Raw genomic sequence first — 22,849 nt, 5'->3', positions numbered from 1 at the left:
CTGTGAAAAGTTAAATCCACTTATAGACTTAAAATTCATTTGACTCTAATTATAAAAGAGCATAATTTGCCTTCCATTCGGTAAATGATTTTGAAATAAACTAAAAAAATCAAAAAATTAAAGGTTAAAATTTCAGAACTGAGCGTGAAAAACTTCAATGACTTTTTTTCAATAAGTTCAGTGACAGTTTAAAAATCACAAAAATTGCTTAAAATCATATGACCAAATATAAGCTGACAGTGTTGGCTACCGTTTCATATAACTCTATGAAGATCAGATAAATATTACGTGAAAATATATTTATAACAAAAACCTTCCAGCCCAAGAGGGCCAGACTTTGCAATCATCTCAAGTCCGTTATTAATGGTCTTCAATGAGTATTTATCATTTGCCACTTATAGTGCAACTAATTAATTGCAAAAACCCTTAAATAATAACCATAACAAGGATAGCCGGGTTGCAGTGCGAGTAACACAAAACGTTCAGACTACAAAAAAAAACAAATATTATTTTATATTTTCCAAATAATGTTTGTTGTTCGTGGTGTGAAGAGAGGATCTGAGGGAAAGCTTAAGTTGTTCCAGAATTTTTTCGAGCTCTTTGAAAATTATTCACGAAAAGAAGCCGCTAAAACTACCTTCAGAAACTATTTTTTTGAAGTAAAACTAATTTATATTCCTTAGTTTGAATTGTGAGCTTATTATAAGCCTGCTCGCTCGCTTTATTCGCTCGAAGTTAGTTTGGAAAGCAAAAATTTCACACCACTTTTCTCGACACAGCAAAAACTTCGAAAATTTTTCACTTCAAAATGATATTTCACTCGACCAATTCTTGATTTCGCGCGAGAAAAAAATATAGAAAACAAACGCATTCGAAGACAAAGTTACTCCCCATTATTAGCGCTCGGAACACTAAATATAATGCCTTACCTCTTGAAAAAAAGAGTGCTTGCCTCGTTGCTGATAAAAATGAGCACAGACGAAGCAGCATTGCGCAAACACAAAAAGCGGGTAAAAAGAGCTATGAAAATTCAAAAAGTGGAACGTGCTGCGGTGGTTGAGCACGTCGGGCGAAAACTACGTTGAAGATCCGGTTTTGGTAGGAGATCGGTTCGGGTGGGAGGGATCAAAAATTCTTTAAAAAAATTGACAGCTGGGTTTTATGAGCTGGGCGGTATGAGTCTGACGATTTGAAATCCTTGTTAGTTTTCGGGAATTTTGTTTAGAGAAAACGTTTGATAGAAATGCTTTTGTTACTGATCCGATATGTTCAAAATGAACTGTGCCTAGATAGTCCAGACCTAATGCTTTTGAAATCTTTACAGCTTTGATGTTTACAGAGCAATTTACAGAGCGGCAAAACCTAGTGAGCCTTCGAAGCTAAGTTTATGGGCTGTCTCCAAGAGTTGCTCTTCAATATTTATACCTTGTGAACCTTCAACTAAGTATATTGCACGTTAAAAGCATTTTCAATGTCTACCAAACGTGAAAATTTTTGTCGTTGAAAAATAGGCGGGTTTGTACAACAGACTTGTTGCCATTTACAGACTGGGCCAATTTTCAGAACTTACTGGACAACGTCGCGTGGTGATTTAGAGTCTGAAGAAAATCTCGCAATTTCTTTCCTTTGTATTTTAGTGGTTTTAGCCATCGTCTCTTTATTAAAAAACAATTAAAAGGATGTCTAATGCTTTCAAAAGTCTGATTCGCTCTCTTTGTTGAACAAGTTTCTTTGTTTCTTCAATGAGAGCTAGAACAAAGAAACGATGCCGACCAGCGTGAATATGGTGAGGTGCTGCAGCATTTATCTTGCCACGAACGGTCCATTCTGTGGCGTTTACACCATTCGGAGATTCCATCTCACCGAATATCGCGGAGATTCTCCTGTAGATCCAAATGACTTAGACTCCTTATGTGATTACTTATGAGAAAACGCGTGCAAACGAGTATTGCTATTTTTCTGCCTGCATGGAAGCTGCTCTTTTGGTTATACGTGGAAACCAGTATGAATTTCAGAGAGCTCTTTTTTGACAACCTAGAGAGAAGAAATTGCACTATTTAAGCATCGAACGAGATAACCAATGAGGGGTAAAAATTGGCAGTTTTTTGATGAAGATAAAATTTGAGAGCCTAAATTGCCTTCTATTCGCGAATTAATTTGAATGGATCTTTAAAAAAAATCAGAAATCAAAACGCTAATGGCGTGAACAAAACTTTAAACGGTCGCCTCAATAAAATCAAACAGAAAATCATCACGACCCACTTAAGTGTCTTCGCTATCTTCATTGACACAAAAACACTGCCGTCTTTAATAAAAACGTCTAATAAATCTAGACTTTAAAGAAAAAGGTAAAATCTGAATCCGAATCGCGACAAATTTTGATGTTATAGAGGGGCAAAGCGGAGCGTCGCTCAACTTGCAATGTAAGGCAAGAGCAGCATTGAAAGCAAACTAAAAAAAATATAACAGAAATCACGAAATTGAAAAAAGAAAGAAAAAACTCAATTTCAAAAAACCGTCGAGAAACACAACCAGCAGCATTAAATGGGCATTTAGCATCACTTAGCAATCAGTTAATCAACTGACAATAGCTTGGTAGACGCCTACTGAGCCATAAATAAAAAAAAGGCATCAGCCGAAGCAATTATAACAAATACATAGCCATCATACAGTTAGAAAGTGTCAATGAACACAAGGAAACAGAAAAAACACAGACTTGTTTGTTTTGAAAACTGAAATTTCAAAATTCAAGGAGAAACATATTGCCTTAGAACTCTTTGAAGTTCAAAAGCCTTTTTATGATGAAAGTAACCCTGTTTGAGAAAACTGGATCGAAAACTGGATAAAGCTGGGGGCACCTGTTTGATAACTTTTGAATGTGTTGTACTGATGCGAGATGAATTAGGTAAACTCAAAAATGTAAGAATTGGGCTTCTACCAAAACTTTAGTTGTTGGTCTATTAAAAAAATGCGTGAAAACTTTTGTGATTTTGGAATTTTCCCAGAAATAAATTTTTTTGTTCAAACTTTAAGAGGTAGCATCTTAAGCACGGAGGCTTCACACAACCTGTTGCCTTGACTAAACCCTTAATATCAGATTGAGTTGTTTTCGAGAAGTCAAAAAGTGTCAAGGCTTTTACGAGTGTCATAAATTTTTGTGTAAAAAGAATGGGCATAGCTGTTTATAAAGGGGTGCTTCTCACAACTCGTTGTACCCATTAAAACCAACATTTCAAATTCGGTAGGCTAGTTTTTGAGAAAAGTTAAAAAACGTCCAAAAATTCGAAAATTTGATTTTTCCGAGGGTCATAACTTTTTGTGTAAAAAAATTAGGCGTAACCGCTAATGCAGGAGAGCCTCCCACAACCTGTTCTACCCATTGAAACCAAAACCTCAGATTTGGGAGGGTAGTTTCCGGGAAAACTCAAAAAGTTTAAAAAAAACGGTCAAAAAATCGAAAACTGGACTTTTCTGAGGGTCAAAACTGTTATGTGTAAAAAAAATGGCTGTGGTCGCTCATGGAGGGGAACTCCCCAAAACATTTTCTTTCGATTTAAACTAAAATCTCAGATTTGAGAGGGTAGTTTTTGAGAAGATGTAAAAAAATCCAAAAAAAATTGGGTCAAAATTCCCCCACACACTTTTTCGAAGGCCCTAGAAAGTGCGGTAAGGTAAAAAAAAAGAGACTAGGGGATTATGCAGGCACAATAGGGACTTAGCCTATTTCCCATTGGTACCAAATTTGTGGAAAGCGGTAGCGCATTTTTTGAGAAAAAAATTTCCACAGCGTCTCAAAAAAATGAATAAAAAAAGAATTAAAAAACCCGATCCCATACATTTTCAGAATACCTGTTGTTATCAAACAGGAACTTTTCCAAATTAGAAGTTGATCACGTTTTCGTTATCTTTACAATTTTTCTGTTTGATAGTCCACTGAACTGAAAAGAAATCAAAAGTCAAACTGCGAAAAATCAAACTTGAGCTTGAACACATTTTAAGAGTTTTTCCTGAAAAACAAACAAATTAAAATTATCACAATCTATAAAGAGTCTTCACTAGGTTCATTGACTCTTGCCGAAATGCACTTGGAAAATTTTCGATGAACGCAAAACAGATTTAAAAAACAATACTGAAAAAGACGCCTTTATAACTCTTTGATCTTCTGAAAAAATTCACGACTGGCACTTTTTGATATGAAGAAACCCAATTCGAGAAAACTGGATCAATATGTATAACTTTTATTTCGCTGAAAAATCTGATAATTAAATACCGTATTCGAAATCAGAAGTTAATCACGTTTTTCGCGATCTTTACTTTAAGCTGTTTGATAGTAGAGCTTGCCTTCCTTTCAACAAGGGAATTGAATGAACTTAACCAGAAATCAGTGGTCAAACTGTGAAAAAGTAAATTAGAGCCTTAACAAATTTTAAGACTTTACCTGAAAAAAAAAACATCGCGACCTATTTAAGAGTGTGAACTACGTTCATCGACTCTTCAAAATTAAAATAAAATAAAGCAGATACAGGCAAATTGACGAAATAACGGAACGAATGCCAATAAATATTAAGTAAAAAAATGTTCAAATCAGAAAAATGTTTTTTTTTGTAACATAAGCCGACAAAAAATAAGCAGACAAATGAAGTTCGACAACTCATTTTTTCCAACAAAAAATGAAATCATATATACTGAGGTCCAACTGGGACTGGAGACCCTGACCTGAGGGTGCAAAGGCAACCGCGTAACATCTAGACCAAAAGGGAAAGGGCATCGAAGCTATTAATGTTCAATGATAAAGTTCTCGCAGACTTGTAAGAAAAGTCGTTTCCGGGGAAAAGGCTAGTTCCCGATTACAAGACACTTACAAACCTGACCCTAACAAGCTTCCTTTTAACCAGTTAAAATTGGGGAAAAAACACCCACGCCACTGTTCCTTCCCATCCCCTTAGAGGATGGGGTGATCGGAACAATAAACAACATTCTGCACATTTTGAGAAATCGCAATAATGTCCACCCAATAGAAAACTGCGCATTGCTCAGGGAAGAAGTAGGATTTAAACGTTAGCTCGGGAAGTTTTCATTGAAAACCCAAAAAAGTGAATACTGATTTAGCCTGAGAAAAAAACAAACGGAATAAATTAATATCTTCACTACGTTTATTAACATTTCATAATAAATTGCTTACCAGGAGATTGCTATTCGAGAATTTGTCAAGACCTCGATAGTAGTCGAGTCTCCTTTTAGTAGCTTGGTCTTTTAAATTTAACTTTCGCACATCACGAACGTCAATCGGGCCTCTGAAACAACAAAAAAGATAAAACGTTATCCAGAAACTACAACTCTGAAACCAAAGCTTATGAATTATTGAGCACGAATAATGTTTTTTGACTGAGTTCGATGATTGACACTGCAATACAATGAATGAACTCACAAGCATTCAAAGTAACTCAACTGCATGTTCTGATGATGCAATTGAGCCAAAAGTTATATTATTTTTGAGAAGTAAAGTAACGAAATCAAATATGAGATGAGATATTTCACTATTTTCATCCTTTTGCGGAAGACATCCAAGAAGATCTACAGGACGATATCAACAAAATTGATTTTCTGAAAAAAAAAAAGAGTCAAAAGCTGTTTGTTAAAGTTTTTTGACAGGTTCGCAGGAAAAAATGGGTTTTAAGGCGCCTGTTCTTTCAAAAAATTACCCACCACAGAGTCATCAGAGTATTAGTTGTGGAAAAATGTACATCAAAAACATTTTTAAAAAATAGTGGACCTTGAACAAATAGGCCGGTGAAGGGGTCAATGGTGGAATCCATCAAAGGCGAAGAACCGAATGGGCGAAAACAAAAATCAGCTAATCAGATTTCAGTATTCCAAAAGTTGGAAAGAAAGCGAGTAAATCAAAAAGAAAGCAGACATTTCCAGAGACTTAAAATTAACATTGGCCACATATTTCAATGGTTTCGTTATAAAAGAAGCAAAATATTGTTTCATTCAATTCCTTTTAGTTGAACGGCAATCAATTGATTCATTTAATAATTGACTTTCGGTTATTTTTGTTTTCGGTCCTTCGCCCATTCGGTCCTTCGCCCAAGAGAATAGCCCCCCGGGTCAAACTCTTCGGTACAAAAGGAGTCCGCCCTTCTCCAAAATATTTTTCGGCAAGATTACTTTCCATACCTGGGTAAGTCCATCAAATTTGACTGGCTGTATGATGAAAGTGAACCCTTAATTGCTAACAAACAATGAAATTAAATTCTGTATTGTCTTAAACCTGTTTGTGAAGCTAGTGTTATTTCTTGTCTGTCTACCATAGCAGTAAACTTATAAGGAACTACTAACAATGAACCCAATGTCACACACGCCTCGGTAGCCAGTAATAGAAAATATGATTTAAGGTGATATTTATACCATAAGTCAAAACCATGGAACGATTGACCCCATCTTCATGTTGCGCACTTTTTCGTTTAAGAAAATTTTCTGAACGCTTCAAGTATTTTAATCAAAATTCCACCCCATTACACTTATTACACATATTATCAAGATTTAAAAAACCTATTTTTTTAAAAAATTAGAACAGGGAGCAGACACATTTTAATTAAGCAAGCTAATTGACCAAGCTCGAAAAGGAGGCTACTTTAAGAGCCCCAAAAATTAACAGTTTTTCGTGGTTAGTACTCTCATAAATCACTCCATATCGAGCCATACACGCACTGGGCGATTCATGGCTGAAAAATCATACGAGGTTAAAAAGCTGCTGTCAAAAACGATACCTACAAATTTGAGTTGTTTGGGTCCGCTAAGTTTGGTGAGTCATTTCAATGAACATGAAATCATTGGTGAGTCATTTCAATGAACATGAAATCATAACTGATTTTTATACTTATGTAACAACCTGAATCCTTTCCCCTCTTTATCATAGCAGTACTTCTTTTTATAGGATTGTGATCTGCTTCTTAAACTGAGCAATCTCTGGTTTCTCAGCCTGATAGAGTTACTACTACGCGAACTTGACCTGCATCAAATCAGCAAAAGGCAATGGGTGGAAGTTAATCTCATGATTGAGGGACAGAATAATGAAAACTGCGCCTTGTACAACAGAAAGTTATGCTTGCTATTTTAAGGGGTGATAAAAAAATCACCCCATAAAAAACTGTAGCCTTAGATAATTTTGATTACGCTGGCGAGTTATTTAGCAAAATATTATAAGTAAACTTAATGAGAAACGAGCAAATTAAGTGAACTTAATAAGAAATCATAAGAAAGCCTCCACATTATAACTATGAGTGTGATCAAGCCATATCAAGCTACAGATTGTTTTCACGACACATTTGAACGAATCCTCTCTCATTTCACTGATAATTAACTTAATTATTTTTATCTTTTTATAGCTATTTTTATAGTTATTGAATCTAATCCAGGCAGCAAAATCTCGCCGAACTTGGATGATGCATTAAATTACGTTCGATTGTTTTTTGTTCACCCATTTTTCTTAGGTTGATCGAATTTTCAACCCATTTTAAGCTGAACAAGCTCATACAGTGCTGATTTAAAATATTAGGAAAAAACATACAAAACTAACTTTTTAAGTTTAGACCAAAATGGATAGGGACATTTGACAGAAAATGCTTAGAATTTAGTGGACCCAAAAGTACACCCATAAAATTGGTCAATTCATTTCGTTCAAGATAACGCAAAAACCAAAGGTGGATTGATGAAAAAAATTGACCGCTTGTTTATGCTTAATCTTGAACCAAATGAATTAACTAGTTTTGAGGGTAAACTTTTGATTCCAACTGTTGCAAAAAAAATTGCACCATAAAAATGCAGGTTAAACTTTTGAGCATTTTTTTGACCCCCTTCCTTTTTGGTCTAAATTTTCAAAATTGAGAGAAATCAACTTGAAAAGCTGTTGAGTTTTGTATGCTTTATCCGATTATTTCAAATCATCACTATCTGAGATTGTTCAGCTTAAAATGAGCTGAAATCGCGGAAAATGCACGAACAGAAAACTAAACTTAATCAATTGTATCATCAAAACACAGCGATTTTTTACTGACACTTTGCCATCTGAACAAAAAATAAGTAAACAAGTAAAATTTAGCCTGAAACCAAAAGTCAAAAACTTTAGAAATATTAAAAACACTAAACGTCTTTCAGATAAGATGTTAATATCCGCACAAAACATAAAAAAATTGAGAAGCGGAAACCAACAGTCAAAAGATACACCAGAAAAAAAAACAATCAAAAAAATTCATTAAAGTTGTAAATGAAAATAAGCAAACCGTCACCTACAAAACATGTTAGACTGATTGAGATTGGCTTTTTGAACTTAAATGGAGGCGAGTGTCATAAAGCTATAAAACACATCCAGAAACCTTTTGCTGAACTTATTGAAAATAGCAAATTTTTGAAACAATTTTATGTTGGTAAGAAGCCTATGAATGTACCAAAAGCTAGTATAACAGAATTGGAACTTGACCAAAAAAACACAATTACACAAAAACAGAAATTATAAATTTTGACAAACCAAAAAATAGAATTAGTATTTTGAATCATTGATGAAAATTTTTCATTTTTCACATACTTCATTTTTCACAAGTTCAACAAAATATGTGGCAAATTTTCAGCGCCAAAAACTGAGAAGAAGACAGATAGAAGCGAAAAATGACATCAAACTTCTCAAAGTTGTTTTGAATGTAACAAAGCGTTTAAATTTGACGTCCAAAATTTTCTAATTCAAACCTTATATATTCTCTGAGAAAAAATACCGAACGGTAAGTAGATATTTCCCACAGAGGAGAAGCGGAGCGGATAAATTGCACCAAAACATTTAAAAACATAAGGAGTCATAAAGATCTTTTCTTTCAAAAATTATGAAAAAAAAAGAAATAGGTCTACCAAAGTTTAAATTTCTCTATATGACTAGATAGAAATTCAATCCAAAAAAAAATCCCTGAAATTTGAATATTAAATTAGCAACGGGACAAAATTTTCAGCAAATTAGACTATCTTTGAGCAGACAACTTGATACCAAAGAAATATGATAATTTTAATAGTTTTAAGTCCTACCTGAAAGTACAATGAAAGTTGCTTACAGCACATGAAAAAGCAGGAAGGTAGCAACATAGCCGAAATTCTTTGAGCAGACACCAGTTGAGCCGAAAAAAAAAATTTATGAAAAAAAGATTTTATGAAAAGATTTTATTAAAAGATTTCAAGTTCTCTCCTGATACTATAATGAAGAACACTTGCAACTGCAAGGAAAGTTGCTTAAATCAAAATACTTGATATGGCGACAGGCAGTTCAATTTTAACCAATTTTTTTTCAATTGCATACAAACTGAAAAAAAAAACAAGCTCCGGCCGGAACGAGAAACCCAGACCTTAGAAAGCAAAGGTGACGGCGTTACTCCTAGGCCAATTGGAAAGAAACCTGAAAGATGTCAGTGTTCAATATTAAAGATACAGATGCGAAGCGATACAACAAAAAAGCACTGCAAGCTAGCAGTCAGGAAAGGAAAGGAGCGCCAATAAGTTCGAAGGAAAAACCACAACTAAAAAAACTTCAAAATGATGTTTAGAATGATGCTTTAATTGCGGACACCGCGTTCAGAAACACATTCGATAGCAATAAATGAAAATTCAAAAACAATTTTTGAGCGAAAGTAAAGTTGTTGACATGAAAAACGTTGAACTATAAATTCTATTCTACGTTTCAAAGTATTGAAATTTTCAACGTTTTGTGCGATCCGGAGGAAAGCATGCAAAATATTGTTCCCCCAAACGACCCGAAATTAGGTTAGAAAGCCGATAAAATATAGACTGAAATATATAAGACCGAACAATTGGTTAAGCGAAAAAAAAACAAACAAGAAAACATATCAAGTCAAATTTAGTAGAATTACAAATTGCAAGAGTGCAAATTACAATGAAAGCATAAAACAACTGCAATGAAAACTGCATGAAGCAAAAAATTCTAAGATGTGACAACTAAGCCGACAAAACATAAGCAGACAAATAAAAAGCCGACAATTTTTTTGAAACGGAATATTTCCTGTTAGACAAAACAGGTCCTGCTCAGATTCCAACCCAGAAACTTTGGTGTCCAAGGCGTATTCGTTACCTCCAGACTAAAAGTGCCAGATGAGCTTAGAATTTTGAATTCATTATGTACAAGATACTAAGTGATTCACGTGATTCTGTTAGACAAGTTGTTAACCCGAAAAAGTCTATATTCCGATTTGATAACATACGCTAATTGCAATCGTAAGTAAACATGTTCCATAAAAATAGGAGTATACTTAGGCAATTCTGGGTCGATACACTTTTTTGAATGAGATTGTGAAGATTTAAAAAAAGAAAATCAATTCGGACTCAAAAATGAGCTGCTGACCAGTCGAGGAAGATACGCCGAGAAATGTTTCCGGCAGACAAGTTGTTAACAAAAAAAAACGTTTTAATATGATAACACTTTTTTTATCGCAAGTGGGATCTCTTTAACTATATCCCCTTTTGCTAAAGGGGAATATTCGTTTCTAGGTACCCGAGGTGGGATATAGTTGAAGAGATCCCGCTACTGTAAGCAATCCCAATCGCTACAAACCGTAAAACTTTTTAGTTTAATTTAAGTTTAATGCAGAAAATCCGAAGCCATTTTAACATACAATGAATAAAACAACAGTTAAATTTTTTTCTTTAAGGAACTGAAGGAGACAATCCAATCCGCACTGATAACACGGAAACAGTTCGCGCCTTTGAACTGGCAAGCCCGCTACACGTATCAGCGCAAAAATCTGCTAATTTTGTACTCGGCTAATGAAACGTGAAAAAAAAGAAGACAAAAGTTTTTAAGCAACGCGAGATACTGTGACCAAAAAAATTCATGGCCCATGAAAACTAAGCACAATTTTTTTCCTTATAAGTGGTATTTTTAGTTCATTTATGCCTTTGTGATTTGTTCCTCTTTTGTTGACCTCACGACGCTTAAACTTAAACAAAACAACCTTTTACCAGACCACAAAACAACATGTCAATGAAAGCACTAATTTCAAATTCGACGTTGGCAAATAGCGACCAGACCGCTTGCTTCGCCGGAGCGAGATGTATGGTTGGAGCGAGTCATTGTTTGCCGCTACATTAGATTGATCTGCTGGAAAAAAAAACTTAAGCAACGCGAGATAAATGCCTTCAATCGATTCTTGTACTAATTAAGACAATTATCGTCGTAGTCTTGTAAACGGCCTTTATTTCAGTTTTCTGGTAAAAGATTGGTTTGGTAAAAAGTAGTTACCATAGTTTCACTATTTCTAGTTATTTCTCAAATTTGGTTAACCTGTGTACTAATTTCACAGATAAACATACATACAAGCGAGCAATCATATATAGTTTCAGAAGTTTATCACTCGCAGTAAATGACAGGAACGGGATTGCGTAATTCTCTGCCAAAAATATAGAGGACCTAATTTTTCTAAGACAAAACCTATTATAGCAGAGTTGATCAAAACAATAACCGCTTCTGAGCGGCGGCAATTCAATCCTAACTTGCATATGGCATGAGTTTCTGAGGCTATTTTTATCAAACTAAAGAAGATTAAATCAAACAACAAATTGGCAGAGATTTGAAAAATAAAAAACACGAGGTCATCAAACGTTTCAACATAGAAATACAAAACTTTAAGAAGCAAAGAACGATTGAAACGCAAAGAAAAAATACTGACTTGCTTTTTGAAAAAACCTCAACTTTAGAACTTCAAAAAGAATAAAAAAGGAGGTATCAGTTTGAAAATTTTTGAATTTGATGTACTGATGCGGCATGAAAAAGTTATACCAAAAACTAAAAAATGGGCTTCACCCGAAAACTGGATGAAACTAGCGTATTATGCAGGCACACAGGGGTGGGCAGTCTTTCCGTTGGTACCATTTTTCCTAAATCAGAAACGTACTTTTCGAGAAAAACCAATTTTTTTTTAAAGTGAAAATATTGTGGTACCTATCCCTATCTTGTGTAATAAAAATCATAGCGATCAAAACCGCGGTAGATACAAGTAGTCACGACCCTTCGGTTACGTTTGCAAAAAAAAGTCCTGAAAAACTGATTGGTTGAAAATACCACCTTCAAATTATCGAGCTAACAAATATATATATTCAATAACTATAATCAGAATCGTAATTCTCACTTGCAGAAAAGAGAACGTTTCGGACGGAAGGTAAAATGCCAGGATAAATCAGATAATGTTCAATAACAAACATAAGAGTAAAACAGCATTATCGTAAGGCACAAAACTTAAATCCATGAAAAAAATTTTATGATAATAGATGTCCGTAATTATATTTAAGAAAACTTAATTAGATCCTTTCAAAAAATGAGCTGTTTCCGACTATTTTACTGCTCATTAGTTTTCTCGAGGAACAACCTAAAGAGTTTGGGAAGCAAAGATTTTTATAATGCGCAAATTTTGACCCCAAATTTTTACAAGGGGGCGATTCAATACAAGAAAGCCGTAATTCGAAAAAAATGCCTTTTTCCCGGAAAATGTCGGGAAAAAACGAGATCTTTCAGAAAAAAATTAGTGAAAAGAAAAAACTTGCTAAGGCATTAGCATGAGTAATTCATATAGGAAGAAGGTAACAAAGCCGAAAATACCTAAGCAGATAATTAACAAAAGTTTTTCAGTCCCCCTTCCCCTCAAAACACACACACAATCAAACTAAATTTTTTCGCTCGTCAAACGACGCAAATTGAGGTCCCTAAGCCGATAAAAAATACACCGAAACCTATTAAGCCAAAAAAGAAGACAAATCAACATAAAGCAAATTTCGAAAGAGAGGCAAAGCTGTGCTTCGTAAACACTTGCGAGAACACGACCAAAAAGCAGCTCTATCAAATGAAAACAAAAAATGGAAATAGGCCTCCAATTATCAAAAACTCGACTACGTGCCTGATTCGAACCTGCGACCTAGCAATCTTCGCAAGTGTAATAACCGAAACTTGAGCTCTACTATTTTGTAGATTACATCGATACAATTGCCTTTGAAAAATCTTGGAATAATTGCATGCTTTAGTCTGTCAATTTAGGGGGAGTAGCAAAATAAAAATTGGATTTTAAAAAAAATATTGGATTTTAAAAAAATTGGATTTTAAAAAAATACCTGTGAGCTCGCGAGGGGCGTCTGGAACTCCTTCTTTCGACCCTGAAAACAAAATTTTTTTTACACATAATCAATAGAAATTTGTACGAAGCATTCTTCTGACAGTTTATACGAGTCAATCTTCCCTAAGATAGATAGCAACACAGCATTCGAATTGATTTAAAAACAGGATGAGTTTCATACCTAATTCTTATTTAGTTTAACTTTCAGGCGCAATAATAATCCCGAATTGATAAGGACGCCATTTTACAACTTGGTTTCTAAACTTTCTTTAAATATCAGGCGCAATAATAATCCCGAGTTAATGAAGACACCATTTTACAACCATGATTACAAGTTAAACTTATTTTCAATTTTGAGCTCCTTTTCAAAGAGCATTTTTCAAAAAATAAAGCAGTCTGAATTTCAAAAAAATATACATGATTGTCCCTTTTTGAAAACACATCAATAGGTAATTATTATTCCGCTCGGAAATATTAAAATTAAAATCCATTTTCGAAACTTTTCGTTCATGTTTTGACACGTTCATGGACACTGAAATATTGAATTTCAGTTCTAGCACCAGAATCCTACATTTCATGAGATCAAAGCGAAAAAGAAATTCGAGGCTGAGCGAAAACAGGCTATATGTTCAATTCAACTTATGTTTCAGATGGTCATATATTCAAAGTACCTGATGACGTCATCGTTGTCCTGGATGTTCACGCTTTTCCGTTTTCCTTTTCCCGAGGTCACTCCCAGCTCTACGTCGTCATTATCATTTCCATCGTCATCTGCGCCTGCTTCAGATGCAGAATCAGAGTACTCTTCTTCAGTATCGTATTCAATACTGTACTCATCGCGTTTTTTATCGGCTACTCCATCCACACCTGCGTAGAAAAAATAGTTAAAGGTGCAATTCCAAAATTCGAATTTGCACAGAATTTTTGACACGCCACTAGTTTGTGTTAACTTTAATAAAAGACTAGGGGTTCGGCTTAAACTGGACGTAACTGTTTGATATTTTTAAGTTTTTCGTACTGATGTGGGATGAAGTTGGTAATTTCGAAAATTCAAAGCTTGGGCATCACCCAAAACATTAGTTGTTTCTCTAGTAAAATAAGAAGAATTAAAATCTTTGAGAATATGGCGTTCCCAAGGCCATAACTTGTTCTTGCAAAGACATAGCCGATTTTGAATGGAGGCTTCTCTATATATTTACTTTATTTACGAACGAAAACAGTCACAAAAAATCAAAATTTGACTTTCTGAGGAACAAAACTAATTCTGTAAAGCAAAATTGGTCGTCGCCACCGAAGCAGGGGTGGGGGTTTCCTAGAAACCGTGCACTCCATTGAACCCAAAATCTCAGTTTTGGGAGATAAGTTTTCGAGAAATTTCAAAAATTTCAACGGTCAAAAAACTTTCCCACAATCTGTTCTTTCCATTGAATCCAAAATCTCAGATACGCGAGAGTAGTTATCGAGAAATGGAAAAAACTCCAAAAATATGAGTCGGGTCGGAATCCAAAATTTGAATGTGAGGTATTGTAAAAAGAGATAAGGCTCATATGCAACATGCAAGCAAACGGAATATTGGGCGATATTTTCATTGCTACAACATTTTTAAAAATCGATCAATTAGTTTTTGACAAAAACTAAACTTTTTGAGAGAAAAGAAAATTTTTCCAAAACGTCAAAAAAAACAAATCCCAAACGGTTTCTGAATATCTGATTTTTTAACAAACAAAAAGTAAATCATATTTCGGTTTCAGCTGTTATTCTTGTATATAGTCCAAGTAAAATATTTCCCAACTGTTAGCTAAGGCTATCATCGAGGTTAACAGCAGTTTTTTGAAGATTTCATTATTAGTAGAATTGTCGCCTCAGAATGGAAACTATTAATATAGTCAACAGACAGTTGAAACAGAGTTTAAAAACGCAAGAAAAATTACTGAATTGCTTTTTGAAAAAAAAAATCAATTTTATAACTTCAACTAGAAAAAACTATGAGCCCAGCTAAAGCTGGAGATATTTGTTTGAAAACTTTTTGAAATTTCTGTACTGATGCGGCATGAGATAGTTAATTTAACACAGAGGCGAAGCTGCGCTTCACAAACACTAGCCAGAACACGGGCAAAAAGCAGCTTTTTCAAGTGAAATAAGAAAAACTAGAAATCAGCCTCGAATTAGCAAAACTCGGCTACGTGTAGGATTCGAATGTGCGACCTACTGCAATCAAGAGAATTTAGGTCTCGCGCACTATCCACTCAATCACGTAAGCTTAACAACCGACAAACACTAGTCACGAATAAAGCAGCTACATATGCTTATAAATAACACCAAATACAAAGACACAATTTTGCAAGTGATAATTTGGAATAAAACAAACTGAATGCATCCACTCTTACTTTGCATGCAAAAAATTGCAAACAATGCAGCCACATTATGTATAATTTCTACATTTCAAAAAAAATTGCAAGATATATTGAGTTAGAAACCGAGTTTTCTGATATCGAGTTTTCATTACTGTTATGTTGTTTGAAACAATTAACTTTTTTCGATTCAGTTGATGAATTAAAAATGCATCAACTGTGTTAACTTATTACTATTCGAATCTCAAAGCACATGCTATAAAAAAGCTTTGAATGTTCCCAAAACTTCCCCACGAAATTTTCCCAAAATTTACCCATATTCCCCACTTAGGTTGAAAAAAAGGTTCGTACTAATACACTCGCTTCGCAAGTGTAAAAATTGGGCTTCACTCAAAACCGTAATTGTTTCTCTAAAAAAATATGGGTGAAATTTCTTGAAAATTTGGAAATTTTTCAAAAACCAAACATTTTGTACAAATTTCAAGGTGTGTAGCCGCTTATGAACGGAGGCTTCTCAAAACCTCTTGCTCGAATAAACACTTCATATCAGATTCGTTTTGCAGAAACAGTGTCATTTCTATAGGTCAAACTTTTGCTAAAATTTTTTGACGACCCGGCTTACACAGAGAACTTCTCTCATAAAGGGGAGCTTCACACAACCTGTAATTTCGATTGAACCTAAAAACTCAGATTTCAAAGGGTGGTTTTCGAGAAAAAACAAGAAGTTTAAAAACGGCCAAAAAATCGAACATTTGACGTTTCCTAGGACCATTACTTCTTGTGGAACGAAACTGGGCGTAGCCGACTATGAAGGGGAGCATCACATAAGCTGATCAATAGATTGAACCCAAAATATCAGAATTGGGAGGGATTTTTCGAGAACAAAAAGTTTGAAAAAAAGTCGAAAATCAAACTTCGGGCGTAACTGCTTACGCAAGGGAACTTCCCATAACACCTTTTTTCGATTAAAATCAAAATCTAAAATTTGGGTGAGTAGTTGTACCGACAAGTTTCAAAAAACAGTCAAAAACCAAAAAATTGACTTTTTCCAGGGCCATAAGTTTTTTTTGTAAAAAAAATGATGCAGCCGCTTATGCAGAAGAGCTTCAAACAACCAGTTCTATCCATTGAACTCAAAATCTTAGATTTGATAGGGTAGTTTTTAAAAAAATGTCGGTTTAAAAAATCCCCTTAGTTTGTGGAAACCTGTAGAAAAAGAGTTATGGTAAAACAAGACTAAGGGAATGTGCACGCTAACAGGTGAGTGGGTAATCTTATCAATTTTTCAAAAATTGGTAACGCACTTTTTGATGAATCCTATATTTTTGTAAAAAGTGATAAATTTGTCCAAAGCTTTTCAAAAATCACAAAAAAATGATAAAACCAAATCATACACATTTTCATAGAAATTATTTCTATCAAACAGGAATATGACCATAAATCACTTTGAATTTTAACAACAGTTTATGATTGACAAAGTTTTGATAAAAAGTAACCCAATTTAAGAAAACTGAATCAACATTTGATTTTTTAGTCTGCTGAAAATTAAAATCGAAATTAAAGGTCGATCACGCTTTTCTTCGATCACCTTTACACTTTTGCTGTTCATTAAAGAATTTTGTTTCCTTTCGAACAAAAGAAATCAATTGAACTTGAAAAAAGTCAAACCGCGAAACACTAACTCCAGAAAAAAATTGAAAAAAAAAACATCACGACCTCAACAAGAGTCTTCACTACGTTCATCGACTCTCGTCTTTTGGCCAGTACATTGCTAAATAACAGTGTCAGATTAAGGGACTCCGTAAAAACTATTTCCACAATATGGCAGGTTTTGTTTTATTTTTGATTAAATTAAGTATGGCAATTATTTATCTTTTCCCAGAAGGCAAAAATTATTAGTTGTCAAAAGCAAGAGCAAAAAATTAATTCTCTAGTTTTTCTTGAGAATCCTAATTGTTTATCTCTAAAAAAATAAAATTACCATACTTAAATCATTCACAGAGGCCAAGCTGAGCTTCGCACCGCAAGCTAGCAGACAGAAAAAGAAACCCATCAAGTCCCATCATTTGCAAAAAATACAACCAAAAACAATTTTCGACCGCGTTTAAAGTTTTTACGTAAAACAAAATTACGAAGTCAAGGTTAGTAAAAAAAATGAAGGAGTAAAGCAACTACAGTGAAAACTGCGCACAGCAAAAAAAAACTATTCTAAGATAAGGTTGCTAAGCCGCCAAAACATAGACAAACAAATAATATGCCGAACTAAGGAACTTTAACGTGCCAAGTGTATTCGTTACCTCCAAGCTAAATGAGCCCAAGACGCTAAGAAATTTGAATTCAATATAAACCAAGCCACATGCAGATGAGACCTCACAATTTTTTTTAAAATTACGGGTGAAAACATTCTAGATCTAGTACGCGGTTACTACAACCTTGCTAATTGCAAGAGTAAAAACAGACAAAAAAATTAAACGATACAACCCGAATTTCTTTCCAAGCATTACACTACTCTTTGTGGACGCGCCAGTGCATCTCAGCTTAAACGCGCATTAGGGCCATATTGCGGGGCAAAAGCCAGATGTTAAGCTTTGCCTCTAATGGTGCAGACACCTGATTCTCAAGCTGAAATAGTAACATCACAGATGTCCTATCAATATCTCACCTTCGATCTCTACTGTTAGGGTGTCGTCTTCAAAGGCCGAGTTCTTGGAACTGCTTTCGGGAGAGTGTTCGTGAATGAGTCGCTCTCGATCGTCGCTCATTATAAAATTTTGAAGAAAACGACTAACTTCGTAATTCTAAGAGTTCTATGTTTGGGAGTAACTCTTACCTCTTGGTACGATAAATCAATTAAATACCCGACTAAATAAGTGCCGAAAAATCTAATCGCGTAATAGTGTTCCAAAGCAGTTGTTGACACGACCGAAAAGAACGGACCTATTCGGTTATACTCTTGATAGTCAAAAATAAATAAATAATATCCAGTTCTGAGGATTTAGAACAAACTAAAACGAAGCTCCAAATCTCGATGCGTTAAACGCTGTTTAAATCAATACTGACTCGGTTTTCTATAAGTTGGTAGTTGTTCTATTATTAAAGAATTTTTATTGCAAAATGTCCATTAAATATTTTGTGCAAGGTCAAATTACTTATCTAATTTGGACGTTATGTCAAGGAAAAGTCGAGTCAAACAATTTAAATTGTAAATGGGCGTAATAATTTGGTTTGCAAAAGAACAAAATTGGTAAACAAACTTAGACAAATAATAACGTAGCGTTCACTTCTAATTTTAAACTCAGTATAATTGGAAACTAAAAAAGAGAAGAGACTAATGATATATCGAACTGATTATGTGCAAATTAGGAGGTAAGCTAATTATGGATAATTACAAAGCAGCCCTTTTTGACATGACAATCCTGAAAAAAAAAATGATCTTGAAAACATCAGCGTGATTATCTTACTTGAACTTTGCACCAAGTTGATAAATTCAACATATAAAATTTCAATAGAAAAACAAATTAAAGTCCTTCCTCCGAAAATGTTCAAAAGAGTTTGAAATTGGCCTAGAGCTTTAACAATTGATGCAATAGGTTTGTAAACGAGCTGCTTTTTCTAATATTGGTTTATAACCCAGCTGCAAAAAAAAATCATAGACAGTTTTACAGAATCAGACAATTTTGCAGAGATTCTTTGTCGTTTATGCTTATCAGTTGGTTGGTTTATGTTAAAGAGAAAACATGCGAAAATTACCCTCAGCATTGCATCAACATTGATTGGAGAGAGAGCAAAAGCATCGCAAACGAAGTCCGAACTGACACTAAAATCGATTGAACAGTAAGTAGGTGTGTAGAAAATGCTGAATTCCAAACTGATAGATGCTCTTCGAACCATTCTTACTCAAAATAAAACAACCATGTTTCTATCAGATACTTCGAAGCCTTTTCGAGCCCACTTTAGCTGTTCAGGTTCATCACAGATATAGCAAAGGTCTACGCTATTCCGGACAATGGGTGTAGAAAAAGTTTATCTTGAAAAAAAATCGAAAAAAAGCACACCGAGTTCTAGGTCTGCTGTAAGCTCAGTAGTTTTCAACTGACATGATAGCTACAATAAGTGTGGATTTTACAATTCATCAATATGCAAAAATATCCTGTGAGATATTAGAATAGGTGCTGGTTTAATTTCAATAGCGGGATCGCTTTTTGTAATACTTCGAACATTATTTATAATTTATTTCAAAAGCCAAATTTTTCAAAGAAGTGTAAAAATTGAGTCTTAGAATAGCATTTCCTTTGGCAGAGTAATGTATTTACAAAAACTATCTAAGTAGTAGAACAATTGATCGATCGAAAATGAAATAACTGGATTATACATAATAGTTCTGAAATTCAATACATGCACTATACTCAAAATTACCACCCATTGTAACATATCACCAATTATCCTTCAAACTGTTTTCATCAAAAAAGATGTCAACCTGAAAGCTGCAAGAACGGAAAAGCGCAACTTTTTTGCATCAAGTAGAACCACTTAAATAGTTTCACCTTCCCTTATATCTCGATATGCATCAAATCGAGAAATGGCAACGGCGAACGTCATTTGAAAACTGTCTGAAAAACGAAATTGGAGAGATGTTTTAAAAAGTCAAACAAACCACGTGGTAGAATTAGCGAAAGGAAACTCTGATCAGAGCAGAGGCACCACCTACGATAAGAAACTTCGCACCACTTGCGATATGACGCATATAGCATGTTAAGCTAGTAGACCAAAAACGAAAGAAAAGCCACAACTACAAAACTCCTGCTGTTATATGCCAATTTGACAATTGACAACCATCTTAGATGACTTCAACTTTTCATATGCAATCAGGAAAACTCCGGGAAAGAAAATGAAAACCAGAACTCAGCAAATACAAAATTGGGAAAAAAGTAAAACTGAATTACCAGACACGTGCAACCAACTAATTTATAATCAAATCAACGTGCAAGAAAAAGCTCAAATACACCGTGTAAACTAGAAATGATTACACTTTCGTTTTCTATATGACACTCAGCTAAATTGCCAGAAACCACATCCTTGCTCTACCCCTTGAACGAGCTGCAAGCACAATTTGTCTTTAGTGCCAACCAAGGAACACTCGTTTTGAAGTTGCTTAAGATTTTTTTTAAAGAAAACAATTTAAAAAATCGGTTTAACAATACGGATCCCCATAGCATAACTTTGGTAAAAGGACGTTAACTTTACGTTTACTTTAAATTATTTTCCGCCCGTCTAAGTATCGGAACGAACTACTATCAAGCATTTGTAATTTTCAATTGCTTATTTTATTTCGTTATACTTATTTGAAAATATATTTACCGCATCTGTTCTTTTGTTTCATTTTTTTTTAAAGTTTTCGTCTAGCTACCTAGGACAGGAACTAACAAAGTAGGAACTAACAAAACTATGACTGCATATGACATCTACGACAAACTAGCCATGCCCAAAAAAAACCATTCTCCCCCAGCGAAATCTTCCCATCGCCCGACTAGAGCGCCTCTTCAAACGAGTACGAAAAGCCATCAATGACATCAATATGAACTGCATCATAGCTGACTCAGAAACCGAGATGAAAAAACATCTCAGCAATTTGGAAGACGCCACTACGTACCTTCAGACCACCCGACTGAACATGCCACAGAGGAGGATCTCATCAACCGCTTCACTGATATAAAAGATAAACACGACATCATGGATGAATTTAGACAGATGCTACAAGAAAATACAGCAGATACAACTCCACAACAACAGAACACTGATGCCACCACAGTTCACGCCCCCCACACAGCTGATTCAGCACAACAACGAACAATACTAGATCAGGATTCTAGCCAGTCGTCAACATCATCCAGCAGCAGCCATTTGTTTTTAATTTAATTTTAGTTTTTAAACATGAAAGAAATAGGGAAGTAACAAACGACTCAGATTGTGTTAACTGTAATTTACACGGAAAAAACATAATGAACATACAGTTGGAGAAGAGTCAATGACCCCATGTACACAGAACAAAAATACTGACTGTTTTATGATAAAATCTCAACTTGCGAATTTCAAACAAAAAAATAGGTGGCTTTAAAGCTAAAAAACAGGTCCTTGGCAGATACGAACCTAGGCCCTTTGCTCTCCCGGGCGTAGTTGTTACTTACAGGCAAAATGTGCTTGAGAAGCGTGGACGCTAAAAAAAACTTCAGCTATGATAAACCAAGCTATTTTAATAAACCAGTTAACCCGAAAAAGCCTATATTCCGATTTGATAAAGCATAATAATAGCAGGCGTAAAAATGCTACATATTTTCAAGAGCAAGGTCGGAAGGTTTAACTTAAGTTTTTAAAGAGACAATCTCAAAAGTTAATCAACTTCAATACATTTGACCAGCAATTAACAAAATACACTAGGTGAAAAAACCGAAAAAATTACACCCAACAAATTGAAAATCAACCAAAATTTTTTGGTAAAATAACAATCTTAAACACAGAGGCGAAAACACAACTCTCATACACAAGCAAAAAAATTATGACCGCTAACGCTACTGGAAAAAAATGAATGCGAAAAACATTGAGTCTACAAAATTTCTTAAGTGACGCACACCAATGAGTCTACATAAGTGCTAACTGACGCAGGCCAATTATGACGCGTTATCAGTACCGCTCAATTTAAGAAAAAAATTTACCAACTAACAAACCTCAATTTATAAAGCGGTCGCATTTCAACTATTATACGAAAATGTTCATTAAAAAAGTCCGACCCTGCCTAGATTCGAACCCTTTTATTTTGTTGCGGGCCTGCTTTCCTAACTCTACGCTGCAGATCCATGTTACCTTGAAGCTACCTTGTGGTACTATGTGTTAATATCCTTAACATTGGCTGTACTTAATAGCTGATTCTTGGTCAAAACGAACACTTTCATTTCAAAATGAACACATTTTTTCGCAACAAAATTTGCGCCGCAACAATATTTGAGACTTAGGTTGAAAAAGAGAATTCATACTATAACACAAGCTTTGCTTGTGTAAAAATCTTGCAAATAACGCCAAAAAACGAATATTAAATAAAGGGTACTAAGGTGAAAGTAAGTGGTACATCAGTAAGGGGTGATTAGAATGAAAAAATTATTCCTTCAACCTGGACTACTCTGTACACGAAGTTATTTACGAGGTAAAAATTACAAAAAAACTTAAGCTGATTGCAAGCCTAAATAAATTGAAACCAAAAAAAAACAACCAGAATAGTTGCTCAGAAAATTTCAAGCCCTATGCCTACGCGAAAAATCAGCCAAAAAACTTCCGGCAGCAAAATAACAACAT

General features: G+C 34.6%; 1 protein-coding gene across 3 annotated transcripts in view; it reads right to left on the bottom strand.

Moving 5' to 3' along the window:
• The window catches only part of LOC134847611 (neutral amino acid transporter 9-like), a 34,708-nt gene extending 16,433 nt beyond the window's left edge, over positions 1 to 18,275 (bottom strand). For 2 of the 3 annotated variants that reach the window (XM_063864735.1, XM_063864737.1), the window contains exons 1-5: positions 18,168 to 18,275; positions 13,826 to 14,021; positions 13,153 to 13,194; positions 6,896 to 7,015; positions 5,183 to 5,294 (exon numbers count right to left, since the gene is read on the bottom strand). In XM_063864735.1, coding sequence (XP_063720805.1) covers positions 5,183 to 5,294; positions 6,896 to 7,015; positions 13,153 to 13,194; positions 13,826 to 14,021; positions 18,168 to 18,267 — 570 coding nt within the window. In that variant the 5' untranslated portion in view covers positions 18,268 to 18,275. The remainder of the gene's footprint in view (positions 1 to 5,182; positions 5,295 to 6,895; positions 7,016 to 13,152; positions 13,195 to 13,825; positions 14,022 to 18,167) is intronic. The other variant, XM_063864736.1, reaches the window with a different exon arrangement.
• Positions 18,276 to 22,849: the final 4,574 nt, after the last annotated feature.

The sequence above is a fragment of the Symsagittifera roscoffensis genome, chromosome 6, assembly GCF_963678635.1.
Source record: "Symsagittifera roscoffensis chromosome 6, txSymRosc1.1, whole genome shotgun sequence".
NCBI classification, from domain to species: Eukaryota; Metazoa; Xenacoelomorpha; order Acoela; family Convolutidae; genus Symsagittifera; species Symsagittifera roscoffensis.
Note: the sequence above shows the minus strand (reverse complement) of the source record. Positions and strands in the feature narration are given on the sequence as shown.